This window comes from Phocoena phocoena, chromosome 7, assembly GCF_963924675.1.
Source record: "Phocoena phocoena chromosome 7, mPhoPho1.1, whole genome shotgun sequence".
Lineage (NCBI taxonomy): Eukaryota > Metazoa > Chordata > Mammalia > Artiodactyla > Phocoenidae > Phocoena > Phocoena phocoena.
In genome coordinates, this window is record NC_089225.1 from 86,827,701 (window position 1) to 86,847,003 (window position 19,303).

The 19,303-nt window shown below is 46.3% G+C and overlaps 1 protein-coding gene across 1 annotated transcript; it reads right to left on the bottom strand.

Moving 5' to 3' along the window:
* Nucleotides 1–7,385: 7,385 nt before the first annotated feature.
* On the bottom strand, nt 7,386–9,146 carry FZD5 (frizzled class receptor 5). The gene has a single exon (XM_065880912.1). It carries the CDS (start codon nt 9,144–9,146, stop codon nt 7,386–7,388), a length of 1,761 nt encoding a protein of 586 aa, XP_065736984.1.
* Between the last annotated feature and the right edge of the window lie 10,157 nt (nt 9,147–19,303).

Here is a 19,303-nt window from a genome sequence, read left to right on the forward strand (position 1 = left end):
AAGATCTAGGAGCCCTTCAGAGACACCTGGTCCCTTGTACACAGGTGCAACCTGTTTGGCCTCTGAGGCAATTTCCACTAGTCCATTTTAAATGGGTTTGGCAGATGAGATAACATGCAATTCATGTGAAACAAATGTTATGAATACCAGTTTATGGTTTAGGGTCTCTAACATGCAGAAAGAACCAGGAAAGTGAAGTAGCACAGAAATTAGAAATCCAGAGTCAAATGGAAAGAGGTTAATGTTCTTTAAAAAAAAAAAAAAAAGGGAACAGGTTAGGTGATGACTAACTGTTGTGAGGGCAGCTAAGTAATTTGAATGTGATTAGAGACAGCCTCAGAATCTAAGGTCCTCAAGAATATGTCGACCTCTACTTCAAGACCTCAAATTATTCTGCTAGCTTTTTCTTACAACATCTATTCCTTCATCTTACCATTCTCAATTCTACTGACCTTTACTTCTAGCTCCCCAGATGGTGGCCCTTTATCTCCTCACTGGGGGAACCGACTCTTCCAAACACAGGGCGTCAGTGTTTCGTCCACCTCCCGCTGCACTCTCTCAACGAGGTCATCTCAGCTTCACCCTTTGACTTTCTGCTCGTGTCCAATGTGGCAGTGCTTGATGTTGGTTACTACTATGACCCTTTTCTAAAACATTATCACCAGGTTCCAGGAAATACAGGGTTTATATGTCTCACAGGCTAACTGGCCCCTGGTAATCCCCTTCAATCAACTACTTGAGCCCTCCTGTGTTCCCACAAAGTAGTTGTTCCCAATTTGCTACACTCACTCCCCTGATCTGCCCACAACCCTAGATGTATCTCCTCAGGCTAGGCAGCAACCCCACCTTCCGAACTCCAAAACTCATTTCATCTGGCATTAGGAATCGATGCCTCACTTCTTAAGGTAACCCCTCTCTCATCTAAGGGAGAGGATTCAATCCCGACTCTTCAAGTCAAATTTCTATATCCAACCCCACCACCACCAGGATGGTGGTGAGGATGGGGCAATTTGACCTTCCTCAGCCCTTGACATATCCTAGTGTTTCTCAAGATGTGGTCTCCAGACCACACCTGCCTCTCATGGGCTGAAAGTCCCTGTAAGAAATGAAGCTTCTCTAAATGCAATGTGGAATCCTAGAACAGATAAAGAACATCAGTGGAAAATCTGGTGAAATCCAAATGAAGTCTGGAGTTAACAGGAGAGCGTTAATGTTGACTTCTTAGTTTAACAAATGTGCTATGATAATACGTTAATATTAGGGCAAAATGGATATATCTTTGCCACTTTTCTGTAAGCCTAAAATAATTCTACAAGTTTACTAAAACAGAAGAAAAAGACCTAATTCTCGGATCCCAAATTAATCTCAATTCCTGGAGCTGAAGCCTGGGAATCTACATTTCTAATAGGAACCCCAAATGATTCTTATGCAGACACAAATTTGAAACCTAGTCTTTCAATTCCCTTTCCATGCCATGCCTGAATGGCTGCTTCCTCCTCGTTTTACTTACCTTAACCTGATTTAATCTTTTAGATCCTCTCAACCCTAAAATATAAGTACTATCATTATCCCCCTTTCACAGATGAGAAAGTACTAAGATGAAGTACACAAATGAAGTACTAAGAGCTTAAGTAATTTGTTCAGGATCAACAGCCCATGAATGATGGAGCTGGGGGTTGAATCCCTAATCGGTCTAGCTCCCAAGTCTATGCACAGAACCATTCTACTTCCGCTCATTCTGTTGCACGTAAGAGCTCTGTAACTAACTCACTAAAAGAAGCATTATTACCTATTTCTCCAACTTCCTAAGTCCAACAGTGCCCCCCTTTCCCACTGGGGGGAATGAACAATGAGAAAGCATTGGGAAGATGTGCCAACTAGAGACCTGTATGGGTAAGGCACAGTGGCTCTTGCACCAGGATCCAGCTCAACTGCTGTATTTTCTGTTCTCCCAAATGCCCTAACATGTACCAATCTAACAATGCTCATAGTACTCACTTTGATGCTAAATTAATTATCTCAGGTTTACTAAGCATCTGTCCAGATTGTCAGGGAAGTGCCGACTCTAAATCAATTTACAGTTGGCCCTCCGTATCCACAGGTTCTGCATCAGTGGATTCAACTAACCATGGATTGAAAATATTTAGGGAAAAAAATTTCAGAAAGTTACAGAAAGCAAAATTTGAATTGGCTGCACACCACCAACCATTTGCATTATATTTACAACTACTTAGGATTTGTAGTTGGTATTATAAGTAATCTAGACATGACTTAAAGTATAAAGGAGGGTGCAGGGGAAGATGGGAGGGTTGTGCATAGGTTATATGCAAATACTGCACCGTCTTATATAAGGGACTTGAGCATCCATGGATTTTGGTGTGGGGCAGCACGGGGGGGAGGGAGGCTACTGGAACCAATGACCCACAAATACAGAGGGAGAACCATATATCTTCTTATCTGGGTTCCCTGACTTGTATTTAGACCTTAATACAAAGTTGTGGATCTAACTGCTGAACGATAAAGTTTTGGGGGTTTCTGACTGCAAACCAGACACACACAAGAGCAGCACTTCTATCCAAATTGCTTCAGTACAGAGTATAGATGGAGGGTTGATAAAATAGAACACAATCTCAGGCAATGTCTCTGTCCTTACGTGTATTTTCCTTCATTTCTTCAAGTGAATCATGAAACAATCACAGGATCAGCAGGAGAAACCTATGAAGTATATTCAGGTAAAACATGTTTTCATTAGTTCTCCTTCTGGTGATTGGAATTTCCTTGATTTTATTATCAATAAAAACATTGCCACTTATATTCAAAGTACATCTGAGAAATCTGATCATGAAATTTGAATGCACATACCTCCTTCAGATACTCTTAGAAAACAGTGTCTCTCCATAAAAGCATGAGAAAAATACTTGTACAGCATCTTATTTGCTTTACCATTGCTTTAATGCACTTTAAAATTTATCTACATGAATTGGGAACAAAGAAACAAAAATAGACATTTCTTTGTTTTTCATAAATAACTACTCTCCATATTTGATAAAAATCTCAAAGCATTATTTTAACTTCCCACAAATATAATACATACAATTTTTTTTTTCTGAAATAATAAGGTCAGCAAATTAAGTATCTTGACACTAATATAACCACATACAACTGCTTTTCTACTGACTTCCAGGAACAAAACAAAAACAGAAAACTTCTTATCAAGATGCTCTGGGTTTCCTTTTGCTAGTGTTAGGGACCCTGGAATTATAATCATCTGCCAGTAATCATTTTATAGATTCTAGTTGATTGTCTACAAATAAAATACCGCTGGCTCTGCTTTGAGTTCTGGATTTGACATGACACTGACAATACCGCATGGGACAGGCACTACACATACACGGAAATCAGAAAAAGTACTGAATGCCCTGGACTCGAACTACTGACTCAGTATGTGCCTCATTTGGCTCAGTAATAAATTCACCTGCACCAAACCCGTATCAAAAGTCACTAAATCTCTCATATATATAATATATATTATTTATATACACACCCACAACACATACATACTATACATACAGTTTGTAACAACATGAAGTAATATCGTCTTCAAATGATGTACCACAGACTGAAATAAATCCTGTAATTGTCATCAAGCTGCTAGAAGCTTTTGAGAGTTCTGAGCCAGGTTACTTACTTTCATCCTGCCTACCCTTCATTCACCCTGCTTTAATGTCTTGGTAGCTTTTGCTTTCAAAACCACCCTCCTCAACCTAGGTGTATTTCTTTCCCAGGATCACTTGATTGGACTTTGGAGGCAAGAAAGGGCACGCAGGGGGAGCAGGAAATCCTCAGCCACTGTACCTCACACCTGCCTAGATTTGTGATGCTCTCTATCCTGTTGGCCACATTCGGTGTTAGAAAGTAGTTATTCAAAGCTTTGTCCCTCCTACCCCCCTTGGTCTTTCTGTAGAGCACAAAAGTGAAAGAAGCCTCTTTAGCAGGGATAGCAGTTCATTAAAATATACAACTACATTTCCTAGCTCTGGGGTTCCCATTCTGTACTTGAGACTGCAGGTCACGGATGCTGTTATTAAGGTGCGGTGTGGGATCCATGAGGTTTTCTCCTGGCAGCCGGTGTCAGGATTAGTGCAGCCCTAGCCCAGGAGGAAACGGCCTAATGAATACCAACTTGGAAACAGTGCTGTCAGCACATTATTTAAGCTTGTACATTGCTCACAATTACACACAACACACACACAGGCTTATCACTGGAAATGACTACGAGAAAACATGACAAAGGTTTGCAAGGATAAACCAATAAGGCACCAAGAATACTTATTTTCAGCCAATTTAGACAACTTCAAAGTGTGAGGTTAAGAATATAAAACGACTTCCTAAGTCTTGGCAACTGATTTACTGAGAGGTCACATATTAGTTCCTTCTAAATCTTTACCCCCTGAAATCTATGACGGGGGACGTTGCTTACAATTGAACCATGAAAGGGACAGCCCAAAAGCTGTACCTGTGAAACTAAACTGGGCCTTAAATCCTTCCTAAAATCACAGAGCTGGCTGTGAAGAAGTTGCTAAACCAACCCACAACCTTTCATTTTGTAATTGTTTTCATGAGTACGGATTGTTTGCCTAATAAAAATAAAAATCAGAAGAAAACAGCATATGAGATGGAAATAGGGGGCGACCATAAATAGATGGGCTTCTCCGCCCTGGGTAGCAGGAGGGGTGGCTGAGGTAAAACTTGAGGGAAGCAGGTGGGCTTCATCTTTGAGGTAAGGGAGGGGGAGAGCAGCGGTGAAAACAGAGGCTGAAAACAGAGGCAGCTCTGAGAGTTGGCCTGGACCTAGATCTCCAAATGCGTTACCTGTATTGCCTCTCCTTGGCTTAGTATCCTGTGTCTTAACTGTCTTTTTTTTTTTTTTAAGTAAATTGGTTGTTCTTTTTTTTAGGTTTGGTATGTTGCCAAAATGGAAAATAGTTGTTTTAAAAGGAAGAATTAAATCACTTCAACCACATCATCCCACAACTTTTAGATACATTCTGTGTCATCTTTACACTCCTCCACAAAAAAAAAAAAAAGGAAGAGGAAAAACCCAAATTAGTCACAATGACCTAAGGCAGCAGAATAATCTATGTACTTTCCGGGAAGACATGTTAACTGAGGGAAGAGGTCAAGGTGATCAGAAAAGTTCCTCATTTGAAAAACAAGAGAGGAACTGGCCCTCAGGCAGAGGATCTATTTCAAGGTTCTAAGAAGCTTCTTCTGAACAAGTAGAGGAATTAGATGTGCAAAAAGTTCTGTAGCTCTGTGTACAAGGTTTTGTCCAATATACTGACATTTTGATTCAGAGGATGAGTGTGTAAGAGCAGTGCATTTTTATAAACGTGAATAGCTTTTGAAAGTCCATGAAAACTATAACAGGCTTCTTTCCACCAGCAAAGTGCTTAAATCCACTATGGAAAGTATACACTTGTTTACTTAATATCCATAATGAAAAAATTGGCCTGGGCTTAAATCTGACTTTTCCAACTTTGGTATAAATGAAGCGCAAATCCCTACACTTGTTCCTCTAGGGAGACATCCCCAAATTTTAATTGTTTTTGCCATTTTAGCTTCTTAAATTTAGTTCCCACTCAGTCCTGGTCACTGGTATTCTGCTTGCCAATGCACTGTCACCCCCTTCCCCAGTAATGGCCTCACACTCTTCTTGAATGAATGGTTAGATAGATTAGGAAAGCAAACAGAATTTTCAACAGTAAAGTATGTGTGCGTGGTGTGTGTACGTGTGTATTCATCAATACATAGGCTTTCATATATAAGTGAGGGAATGGTTCAACAGGTTAGAAAAGCAAACAGAATTCTCTAACAGTAAAGTGTGTGCTCATCACTATATAGGCTTTCTCAGAAGAGGAGGAAGAGAAAAATATATTGAGGCGAGGGGGGCGGGGGGAACAGCTTTCCTTTTGCTACACTGATCCATGTTTTAAAAGCTTATGCAAGGGTGTTATGGGTTTCATTTGTTTCCAGAGGCCGCAGAGAGCAGTGTCTCCATGCTTTTGGAATATCTGTCTGTAATCTAGTCCAAAGTCCAGGGACACTTATTTTCCCTCATCGCTGCCAGCGTTTGTTCACAGGTAGCCAGCCTCCCTCCCCCCGTTCAAGCACCTCATTCAAGGGTGGGTGTGGTTTCTAATCACAGCCCTCCAGGAGAGGAGGAATAAGAAAAGCAAGAAGACTGTTTAACATGATAAAGGAGGTGGGATGGGGGGGGGGGGTGGAGCAGATAAGACAGGTGTTGGAAATTTACTTAATTACAGGAGTTATATCCATTTTAGTCCTTAAATGTAAAAAGGAACCCCCTTCAGCACTATCACTAAGTCCTTCCAGAAGAGAAGGAAGTGGGTTTATTTTTACCAAAGTTTTAACACAAGTTTAAAAAAGTGGCATCACCAAAGCCTATTAAGAACCACTCACTATAGATGTTAAAAAAAAAAAAAAGAACCACCCACTCCTCGGGCACAAAGCTGCCATCTTAACAGTCTAGAATTCAAGTTCAACCAATCACCATCCCTTAGGTTCGCATTCTTCCAAATATTTATTCCGGACACTGCAATGCTACCTCTAACTTATTCAAGCAAAGCTGGCATTGTTAAGAACGAGAATGATTACAAGTACTATAAAAAAGAAACCGAAGCTTGCTAAACGAAGCTAGGACGGACACATTAGAATCTCTAAACATTGCCTAACCTTGTCACTTTCCGGAGGCCCTAACCACACTATGCTACCCCTCCTTGGTATGACTTAGGGTGTCCCCTAACTTAGGAACTATAAACAGGGACAAGCAGCTCACCTTAAAGCATCTTGGACACTTTAAGCAGTGGAAGGAGAAACAACCTGGAAAAGCACACGGAACAACTTCCCAGTCACAGCAACTTTCACTGTTCACATTATTTTTAAAGACAGAAGTATAGGAAATATATTTTCCCAATTTAGACCACCCAGTTCAAAGAAACCTGAACCAAGTGGAACTTCATTATAATGCCAACTTTAGGATTGTAAAGCCCCCAAAGCAAAGGTAAATTTTGTTGCCAAAATGCAACAAAGTTAAAAATTAAGAAAACTACATATAAATTAAAAACAGGGTTCCTCTTGAAAAGGCAGTAAGATAGAACAGACGTGAGCTGAGCCCCTTTGAGAAGTCCTGGGACAGGTACTCCCCTTGAAACCGTCCCTCTCCCCTTTCTCCAAGCTGCCCCGGGCGGGGGCATCAGCACCAAGAAGGTAAACGGAAGTGACCTTGGCAAAGCTACCAAACAAAACAACCTCCCTCCCTCAACTCCCGGCCCCGGTCCCGGTCCCTCGGCCTCGGCCTCCTCCTACACGTGCGACAGGGACACCTGCTTGTGATAGGCGGCGGCGGCGGGGCCCGGCGGCGCGGTCCTGCCCGTGAGCGCTGCGCTCGCCTCGGCGTAGTCCCCGGCGGCCGTGGCGCCGCCGCTCTTGTGGCCCCGCCGCGGGCGGCAGCAGCAGCGGCTGGTGAAGCGCCGCCACGACTCCACAGTCTTGCCGGACCAAATCCAAACGCCCGACGTGATGCCCACCACAAGGCACATGAAGTACTTGAGCATGAGCACCCAGTACTCGGGCTTGGCGCGCGGCTGGCCAGAGTCCGGGCCGGGGCACGCGCAGGTGAGCGCAGCCTCCCAGCTCTCGCGATAGTGCTGTTCGTACAGGTAGCATGCTACCACGATGCTGGCTGGCACAGTGTAGAGCAGCGTGAAGATGCCGATGCGGATCATGAGCTTCTCCAGCTTGTCCGTCTTGGTGCCGCCCTGCTTGATGACGCTGCGGATGCGGAAGAGCGACACGAAGCCCGCCAGGAGGAAGAGCGTGCCCACCAGCAGGTAGAGCACCAGCGGGCCCAGCACGAAGCCGCGCAGCGAGTTCAGGTTCTGGTTCCCCACGTAGCAGATGCCGGCCACCGGGTCCCCGTCCACGGAGCTCAGTGCCAGCGCAGTGATGGACTTGACACTGGGGATGAGCCACGCGGCCAGGTGGAAGTACTGCGCATAGCCCGCAATGGCCTCGTTGCCCCACTTCATGCCAGCCGCCAAGAACCAGGTGAGCGACAGGATGACCCACCAGATGGAACTGGCCATGCCAAAGAAGTAGACCAGCAGGAAGACGACAGTGCACAGCGCAGGGCCCGTTGTCTCGTAGTGGATGTGGCTGTGCTCGCGGCTGCAGGCGACGCTGGCATGGCCCACGACCAGGCGCACCAGGAAGCCCAGAGACACGCACAGGTAGCAGGCTGACAGGAAGATGATGGGGCGCTCAGGGTAGCGGAAGCGTTCCATGTCTATTAAGAAGGTGGCCACCGTGGTGGAGGTGGAGATGAAGCACAGTACAGACCACAGGCCGATCCAGAAGGTGGCGAACGTGCGCTCGTCGGGGCTGAAGGACGGCTGGTAGCAGGGCACCGCGCAGTTGGGTACCTGGCCCGTCCTCACCTTGTTGTAAAGCGGGTGCGACTCCTTGAGAATGGGCACGAAGGGCTCGCGGCACTTGCACACCGATGGGCCCCCGGCGGCGCAGTCGCTCCCCGAGGCCGGCGACCCCGGCAGGCCTGAGTGGGTGGGCTTGGCCGGGAAGGGCCTGGGGGGCGCCGTGGTGGCCTCGCTGCGGTTGTAATCCATGCACAGGACCTCGGCGTCGCGGCCCAGCACCGGGAGGCGGTCGCAGCTCATGCGTTCCGGCCAGGCAAAGCCATACTGGCGCATGAGCGGCGAGCAGCCGGCCTTGGCGCGCTCGCACACCGAGCGGCAGGGCGGCAGCGGCTTGTGGTAGTCGGGCAGGCAGATGGGCGTGTACATGGAGCACAGGAAGAAACGCAGGTCCGGCGAGCAGTGGATTTCCACCAGCGGCCAGAACTGGTGCACCTCCAGACCCGCCTCGTCCTGCGTGTCGTGGTTGAACTGGTTGGGCATGTGCGTCAGGTTGTAGCCGATGCCGCGGCACATGGGCACTGTGATTTCCTGGCACACTGGGGCCTTGGAGGCGGCCGCCGCCCGGCCCGCCAGCTGCGCTAGGAGCAGCAGCAGCAGCGAAGGCGGCGCGGACGGGTCTGGCCGAGCCATAGCCCCCTCCCTCCCCTCGTCTCCCGCAGCCAGCGCGGGGCCAGCTCAGGCAGGGGAAACCGGGATCCGGGCTTCCCTCTCCGCCGACTTGTGTGGCGCCGGGACTGGCAACCTGTTGGTTTCTTTTTCTTTTAAAGAAATCCGTCCAAAGGTAAACTGTTTCGTGAGGGCGCTGCCTCCGCAGGGAGCGCTCAGCTCTTCGCTGGAGAGGGCTGGGGAGGGACGGTTAGGGCTCCGATTCCAAGGAAAGTACTCTTTAAAAAAGAAGGTGGAGGAGAAGAAAAATTGCAACCACTCCCAAATAGAGAGGCGTCAACGGCGCAATCCCCGCAAGCGGTCTCCAAAACTCTAAGTTAACCTCTCTCCCTCCCCTCCCCTCCCACCTCCTGGAACCAAACTACAGACTCCCCGCCCCTCACCCCGCCTCCCTTCTCGCAGGGCCTGCCAGCCTGCACCCCAAGGTCAGAGCGCTCAGCCCCCGGGAAAAGGGCAGAGGGTCGGGGAAAGAACGGGGAGAAGGGGAAGGCGCGGGCTCTCACCTCTGAGGATCCCGAGAGAAGCAGATAGTCCGTAGCCAGCCTGGGCCCTCCGTCTCTGGGACACTTCGCTCAGAAACGCGACTCAGAGACAGGCTGGCATCGGGAAAGTTTGGCGATAGGCTGGGCACCCGAGGAGGCAGCACATGGCAGCAGGTGGGGGCGTCTCAGAGAGGGGGTCGACCCCTGAACGAGGTCGCCGCAGACCGGTCATTCGCCCCCACCTCCTGCGGGCCCCCCCGCATGATCCGGGCGGGGCAGGACGCGGGGCAGGCCGTGCGTTCCACCAGGGTCCGGGAGCCGGACGAAGGGCGAGCGCGCCTGGCAGCACCTGGGCAAGAGGAAGGCGGTGTGCGGCGGCGACCGGGGGATCCCGCCGCCTCACAGCACGGCGAGCAGCCAGCGCTGGCCCCGCCGGGACTGCATGGTGCGCGCCCGCCGCCGCGTCCCGCCCGCCGCTCTCCTCCTCCCCTGCAGGGGGATCCGCGCTCCAGCGGACTCCTGGGGGCGGTGGCGGTTCTCCCGGGACGCGCTGGGCTCCGCTCCTCCCCCGCGCTCTAGCACCCTTTGGCCCACCTCCGGCGGGTATTGAACTGCGCGCGGCGGCGGCGGCGGCGGCGGCGCTGGCCGCAGCGGAGTCACTGCCTTGAGCTGACTGGCCTCTCCCGCCCAGCCTGGGTCACCTGCTTCTAATGCCCGCCGGGAGGCTCCGCCCCGGCCCCGCCCCTTCGCGCTGGGGCTCGGTTGGTGGGCCGCCCCGCCACGCTCTCCGCGCGTCCCCGCCCACTGCCCCGCGGGCTCGGCCTCTCCCCAGGCGCCCTCCGGCCCCGCCTGGAGCTGGCAGCCGAGGAGCGTGGGCCAATCGCCGGCCGGGAAGCTATGGGGGGCGGGGCGAATGCTAATCACGCCTTCTGGAGACCCGGAGCGGGAAACCCTAGCTAGAAGTCCCTCCTGAGTTCTCTGCTGGCTCCCACTGGTGCGGGGCTCATTTTCCCGTAATGTTCTCGCTTATGAACCCTAGCTTCCAGGGCACCTACCAGGTCTCCTATCTGCAGGTAAGCATCCTTAGAGTCCAGCGCTTGTTTAAAAGAACTGCTCAAAGAATCATTCTTAACCGTGGCACCTGTCTCCTCTCTGCGCTGCCCTCACCAGGTGAGCTCAAATTGAGAGAAGTACAAATGCTTACTGAGCCCCTACTGTGTGTCAGACAGCGCGTTAATCGTTCTCATCTTAATACAGGATGTCTCAGAAACTTACGACAATTCTAGGAGTCAGGCACTCCTTATAGGTGAAGAAACAAGAGTTTAGAAGCATAACAAGGCAACCGAGCTAATGATAGTTCCCCCAAGAAAGCCACAACCTAGATAATCTCGTTCAGCTCGGTATTCCGAGCGCCTAACACAGAGTAGGCTCTCAAATGGCAAACCTGGGATTCGAACCGAGATAGTTGGGACGCGACATCCACAATTTTTACCACCTCCTCCCCCGTCCCCCCATATGCGACCGGTTATCTCCCAGGCTTTAACCTTTACTTTCGCATTTCGTAACAAAATCTCACTGTTGCGACAAGAAAGTGATTTTCTTTCCGTCTTTGGAAGACTCCAGACGTGTTAGTCCTTTATCAGTTTATCGGGTTAAAAATCCAGGCAGTTCGAAGTCGCCCGCAGAGAAAAGCAACACTGGCTCCGGGCTCTGTGATGGGCAGGGGCTGCCCCCCCCCCCGCCGGGGCTACCCGCTGCTGAGCCGCGCACCCGCCCGCCGCCGGGGATCCGGGGCGCACGGAGCAGCGGGTAGCCCGCGCGAAGACCTGCTGGGCGCCTCGACCACTGGGACGCACTGTGGCGCTCTCCAGATGGCTTATTATGCTGCAAGTTTTAAATGTCCTAAAAATGTCTCTTTTCTACATGTTCTAATTAGGTTGGAAGACTGAGGTGTTTAGCATTCTTGAGATTCATTCACACGCTTACAAAGAGGGTTTGAATTGTTTCCCGCTCCCCCCACCCCTCCCTTCTACTGGGAAGAAGGCGGAAAAAAGGCAGGAGGGCCTGAGTTCTTGAGGGACTCAGGACTGCACTTTAGGGCTGAGTCGTTCTTGTGTCCTGGATCCCACTTATACAGACGGGGAGACAAAATTGCAGAATAACCCTCTTCTTCCTGCTTATCAGCAAGACTTTGTGAAAAATAATAAGGATTATGTGTATTAATCCCAGCCTCAAAATTCAAAGAAATAAATATAAATCGCTTCACAAACATCAAAACTGTTAATAAATATGTTTAAAATGTACTTTACCTCTTTCATTCCCTGGTATTCTACAGGTGCTCATTTTTTTTTTGTTTCTTTGGAACTACTTGGCACTCAGTGTCGGCAAACATCCCAGGGTTGAAAGTAGTGGGAGTTGAAAAGCTATGGAATAGCAATCAAGAAGAAAGGGAAACCCTCAGTGGAAAGTATGCACAGATTGTGAACATGCCAAGAGAGGCTGCCTCATTCTGTGGCCTGTATGCAACATGTGTATTATTGGGGATGGACAAGTGTTGGCTAATAATAAAAATTATTTGAAGTTGGAGAATGTTAATCACTCATGCTGGAATTTAGCCAGAATACACGTGTTATTTCACTTGGTTCTGGCTCAAAGGATGTTATCTCCTAGTCTGTAAACCTCTCCCTTCTTAATCAACAGGGAGACGTTATTTTTGCTTGGAGATCTCTAATAATAGTAGTAATAATAGCAGGAAAACCTGGCCAGAAGAAATGTATTTTGCATTGTATAGCTTTTTGTATCATTTGAATTTTTGCTTTTCTACATATAGTATTTCACTTTAAAGGCTTAAAGTGTTTAAAATATGCTGTTTAACATGTATTAGGCAGGGTGCTACATAATTCATTTCAGTTAGCTCATTTGATCCTCACATCAGATGGAACTGGCATCATAATGGCTTCCTTGAAGTTACATATTTAGTCCATGGAAAGGACAGAAATCACAATTTTCTTCTGAGTCATAGTTATTGTTTAACAAACTGGAAAACACTGAATTATTTTTAAAGATGCAATATTTAAGCAACTAGAACATTGCCAGGCATTCTTAGCTATTAATTCACTCATCTATCCTTCCATCTAGCCATCCATCCATCCATCCATCCATCCATCCAAAAACACCAAATTTCTGACTTGAAGACACTACTGCTATATTAAACATGTTGCTACAAGGTGGAATTCATGAGGTTCAACTTAAATTGTTGTCCAAGGTGTACTTATTAATTGATGAAAATACAGAGGATCATGCTAAACATTCCACCTAGTAAGACTGTGACATTTCGAAAGTTTTGAAGTATTGGTTTTGGATTTTGTAATCAGAGAATAGTTATCGCATTTCTAATCTTAGTAGACTTGTATTTATTATGCATGTATAGTCTGTTGAGACACTTGAGAGTTCAATGCTATAGGAATGACTGGACAGGTAGCCTCTGTATACTCTTCAATATCTTGATAATCAAGCCTGGAACAGTATGCTGCCCATAGATGCCTTTGGTAAATATTTGTGAAATAAATGGATGAATAAATGGCAACTGAGATTAACTTTTTAAACTTTAGCAAGTGGCATTGAATCCTTGGATAAAGCTTACCTTATGAGCTATATATATCTCTGAGGTTGACCATACCCTGTTAAATGCAGCATGAGTCCAAACCTTGGCTCTTCCTTTACTAGCTGCCACTTTGGACAAGTCACACAACAGCTCCAGGTCCTCTTTCCTCATCTGTAAAGTGGAGTTACCCCTCATAGAGTTGTAGTGAGGGGTAAATGAATTTATATGGTAAAGAGCTTAAAACCATGTCTAGCACCTCGTAACTCTATTTAAGTCTGTTATTAGTTTCTACTGGGTTCATGCTATTTTTCTGTTTTCCCACTCTATTTTCTTTTGTGTATCACTTTAATAATGGGAAAAAAGTTACATTTTTTAGATGTACAGGCATACCTCAGAGATATTGTGGGTTGGCTTCCAGACCACTGCAATAAAGGAAATATCACAATAAAGTGAGTCACATGGATTTTTTGGTTTTCCAGTAATGTCTGTAAAACTTATGTTTACACTATTCTTCAGTCTATTAAGTGTGCAATAACATTCTGTCTAAAAAAAAGTACATGCTTAATTTTAAAATACTTTATTTCTAAAAAATGCTAACCATCATCTGACAACTCAGGGTTGTCACAAACCTTCAATTTGTGAAAAAGCAAATTCTGCAAAGCGCAATCAAATGAGGAATCCCTGTACTTTACGTCTGAGCACACTCCCAGCTGTCACCAGCTATCTCTAGCATTTAGATATTAGCTAGATTTTATGCCAAAGCAGGGATCATTTCACTTGCCCTGGATCAAAGTGCATACACCTGACATCAGCCCCAGCCCGCAAGCGTGCGACTGTGCACAGGGCTGGCACAGGACAGACGCCCACAGACCAACTTGAAATCCCTCACAGGTATTTCCAGACTAGCTTTTTCCATGTCCTAGAGCATTCCTGATAACACCTCTTCTCATCAGATCAGACACCTCTAGATGAGAAACCCAGACACTCATCAGAGGGTTAACATGATGAGTCATTTATCCAGGTTCATAATAAGAATGCCTTGTTCACATTATAAGTGGAATCATTCAACTATAATCTTTAGTCCTCTCCCCTCCTCCACTGTGGTGGAGATTATAGAAAAGTAAGAGCTTCCTTCTCCTTTCCCAGAGCCGATGGAAGTGCTGATCTTTCCCACTCTCGACAATGGCTCTCAGCTGTACATTACGATCACCTGGGGAGCCTTACGGTATCCTGATGCTTGGGCCCTACTGAATCAGAATCTCTGGTATCCTGATGCTTGGGCCCTACTGAATCAGAATCTCTGGTATCCTGATGCTTGGGCCCTACTGAATCAGAATCTCTGGTTGACGGACCCAGACATTGTTTCTTGGTTTCATTTTATTTGTTTATTTTTGTTGCCGTTTTGTTTTTAACTCTCCAGGTGATCCTGATTTTCAGCTAGGGTCGAGAGCCACTGACATAGATGGTTTTGTTATTTCCTCAGCACAGCCCCAAACTTGGGCCTAGCTGGATCTTCTGCAGAAAAGGGTTAATCACATCATGATGTAAAGTGGAACACCTCGGGAGAAAGTATAGAGAAGCACATTCTAGTCTAATTGCATGTGAGTCTGTTTGGGCTGAAGGAAAGTATATGTATACGAAGTAAAAAATATGTAACAGAATTGTGGTCCAGTAATGGCACAGTCAACAACAATGGTGGCCATAAGAGTAACTGATGGGTATTTGGCATTTCCAATGCGTATGCACCGTGCTGAGCAGTTTACGTATATAATCTCTTTTATCCCCAAGAATCCCGTGAGGTTGATGTTATCAACCCCATTTTATAGATGAAGAATCTGAGGTTCGGAAAGTAGCTTTTGCTACACAACGGCACAGCCTTCCGAGGTTTTCCTCGCTCCAAAGGCTTTGCTGCCATTGATTGCAGGCCTCATTGTAGACCCAGCAGTAGAGGGTCCTGAAAACCACCAGATAGTAACTCTTGAGATAAGCAACTTCCCTTGTTCCTTATCATCCCTTTCCTGGGCACTGGGTCAAATTTTCAATTCTGGTGTGGCCTCTTGTGTGGAGGACTAAAGTACGGAAAAGCGGAGGGCTCTGGGTTCATCTAGAATCCGGTATAAGTCTAGAGCCACTTGTTCCTTGGGCTTTGCAGACCAGGCATGAGGTGGGCACCCTTTAGACTAGATTTCAGGACCTTTCTGGTATCTTGGCAGAGGGAGCTTCAGTTCGGTAAATGTTGATGCTGCACATGCTGTGAGCCAAACGCTGGTGCCAGGGGTGCAAAGATGAAGAGGCATGGGCTTACCAGGCAGGACATGGTGGGAGAACCGAGGAAGCACCTGGCCCAACCTGGTGGCTCAGGGAAGACCCAGGCTGTGCCTGGAAGGCTGAATATGAATTAAGTGATCTATGAGTCAAGGTTTAGTACAGGAAATAGAAACCACTCTAGGTGTTTCAAATAGAGAAATATTTAATACTGAGAATCAAACAGAGGCTTACAAAATTGATGAGCTGGAGGGGTAGAAGTCAGAGGGGTACCCCTGGGCTACTGAGTTCAAGGGCCTACCACAGTAGCTATGTTCCAGAAGTAGGGATGGTGCTGCAGCAAGGGCTCTTCACATCCATGAAACTGGTGACTAGCCACTGAAACAGGACATTGAGTCCAACAGCATTAAATGCCTCTTAACACTATTGCTCAAACCTTGCTGGCCAACAGCAACAGCGACAGAATAATGCCTTCTCCTTGCATCAGCCTCCAAATCTTACACAAGTGCACCTGATTGACTGAACTTACTTCAGATCAAGACCCTAGCTGCAAGGGAGTCTGAAAAAAGTAGTTTTGCAGCTCTCAATCTCTTCAAGCAAATTACTAGGAGGATAGAATGGAGGCTGGAGAGGCAATCCCTAGTATCCACTATAGGTAAGGAAATTGAGAAGGACTTCCTAGACAGAGGAATCAGCACAAGTAACAGGTACAAGGCCATGAAAGAGCATGATTCAAGTGGTGAACAGGTGGGCATGGCTATGCTATCAGAAGCATCTGAATCAAGGTTTTTACCTGAAAGTGCACTCACGTCTAATCAACATATTTTTGATTAATTAGATTCGTATGTACACTGCACACATGACACTCTTTCCTACTGATACAGCTCTGGATTTATTCAGCTGACTACTAGTGCAGAGGAGAAAGGAAAGGAGCAAAAAGCATGAAAAAGAATAAGTAAAAGTGTTAGGTAATATTCATCCACAAAGAAAACAGAACATTAACCTTCTCCAAGCCTAATGTTGCAAACACTGTTGATTACGTGCCGAAGAGTCATCTCCCCTTTTTCCTTCCTAACAAAACCCCTGTTATTTGTTTTGTTTTGTTCTGTTTTCTTGGGGAATCCACCCTTTTCTGCATAGCCCTGTGCTTCAGGAGAGGCAGGAGCTTCAGATCAAGCCCCAAGGAGTAACACGTGATTAGTCCAACTGCTCGTGTTTCTCCCCTTCTTCTGATCAGCGTTTAGGTTACATACATGCATGGGACACAGTTCTGGCCAATAAGGCGTGGTGTGGGGGCCAATGTGAGGTAAGTCTGTCAGGGGCTTATGGGAAAGATCTTACTCCAAAGGAGAAATAGTCCTCTCCCCTGCTGGGTATTGTTTCGTCTGCCTGTGATGCCTACCACTGTGGGCACCATCTTGCAGCCACAGAAGAGCTAAACTGACCCAGTGAAGAAGGATGGCGTTGAGGCTGCCTGAACTGTTGGCCTCCAGACTTCTTGTTATATGATACAATACACTGCTTATTTTTAAATACATTTGAGTCCCTGTTTTCTTTCACTTGCAACCAAGAGCATTGTAACTACTACATACAGTCTGTACACTTAGGATGAGGATCTGCCCACTTAAACTTGGCTAATGAAGTCTCTGGAGGAGATTTAAGGAGAAAAATTTATTCCCTCTTTTTTCCACCAGAAAAATTGTTATTTATCCTTCAAGAGCATTCAAGACCCACTCAAATGTCATTTCCATCAAGCTGAGTGCTTTGTTATTGCCTGTACTCCCACAGCCCTCCCACTACTTCTCTATTACAGCACTTTACTCATATACTCTTTCAGCAAATATTTATTGAGTACCTATTTTGGGCTTGGTAGTGTTTTAGGCACAGGGGTTACAGTAGGAAACTAAATGCATGGAGATTCCAAACTAGTGGAAGACAGAAAATGAATGAAAAAATTTAAATGTGATGACACTTATCAAAGGGAAAAAAAAAGAATTCTTGTAAAAGAGGGGGAAACAACTACTTTGAAATTTATTTTATTGTACTGTGATTCTCTGTTCATATGTCCGTTTTTTCCACTAGATTGTGTGTTCTTGTAACCTCACATCACCCACCCCTTCCCTGGGGGATTGCATTTTCCAAAGACGGCTGCAAAAACCTCTCCTATCCCACAGGTTTTTCTGCAATGTGATCTTGCCATTCCCCATAGGGGAGGGATGTAGGAGGTCCTAAGTCTCCTCCTCTTGAATCTCAGTGGGCTTGTGATGGTTTTTACCCATAGACTGTGTTGGAAGTGATGCTTTAAAACTTCCATGGATAGGTCATAAAAGGCCATGTAGTTTCTACCTGGGTCTCTTGGGATACTTGTTTTTTTGGAAGTGCTTTTTCTTGGGACACCTACATATAGATGCTCCACTTGACAGTCCCAGCTGAGTGAGCCTTCAAGTCATCCCAGGTTAGGTAAAGAAGCTTCCAGATGATTCCAGCCCCCAACCTCAAGTCACCCCTAGTTGTTCAGGTCTACCCCAGCTGTCATGAATCATAGGCAAGCCATCCCTGCTGTGCCCTCTCCAGATTCCAATGCACAGTATCCATGTGAATAATAAAATGCCTGTTGGTTCACACCACTACTTTGGAGTGATTTGTCACACAGCAGCAATGACTGGAACCCCCCAGCTCTGCCTTTCTGTGAAATTTTAACCCGGTAGACAACTTTTTTTCTTTTCACCTGACCCAGTTGGTGATCAACTTATGCACTGAAGCTTGAGAACTTTCATCCATCTTACTTTCATCCTATTGAGTGTCACTGTTGATGATATGCATGTGAAATGTCTAATCTTTTAAAACACAAATCTTCACCATTGATCTTAATATCCTGCTGCAGTGAGTTCCCCAGTTCAATTGTATGTAGTGGGAAAAAAGTGCCTCCTTTTATCCATTTTAAACATGCTTCCTTTTCATCTCATCTTGTCCTCTTGCTCTTCTTCAAGTAAAGTGATTTCCATTTTGTGGGTACCTAGACACAGAGAACTGAGTTGAGACAATAATCTTTCTTTGGTTACCCAGAAGGCCTCGGGCGTGCTGCGACGGGGAACAGTGGATTTTAGCTGGTGACTTAAAGGTGGTGGAACACTGTATTCTAATTAGTCACAAGTTTAGTTCCAAGCTTTCAAAAAATAGTCTAGATTCTGCAAGACGCAATAGGTGTCCTCTTGTGGTGCTGGGAAGTAGAGCACAGTAGAGAGGGAAGAGCATTGGCCAGTACATGGGCAATCCAGATTCAAGTCTCATCTTGTGAGCCAGCTATGTGCCCTTGAGCATAGCACTTATCCTCTCTGGACTGCATTTTCCTCAACTATGGAGTGAGGAGATTCAACCAGAGGTTTCTGGAGCACCCTTTTGCCTCTAACTTTGTATGAATTCTATGTATTTGCCAGTCATTTTGAAACATCTACTACATAAATCCATGGGAAGAAAAAGTTTGTACTCTAAACAGTTTGCCATTTTAGCTTCAAAGTGGAGTTGGAGAGAACCACCACTCCCTGCTAAAAAATTTTCTAGTTTTTAGGAAACAAATGTTATCATTTTCCAAAAACACAATCCAAATTAGGTTTCAATTACCAAAAATATATCCTGCTGTGACTCTTAAGTGACAGATCTTGCAACCTGAGTCCTTTTAGTTTGGGGGTGCACCCCAGGGCTCCCATCAGCCTTGCTTTCATGGGCCTATCAATTCTCACGGTGCCATTGCTCGATGTTTGAATGGGGAC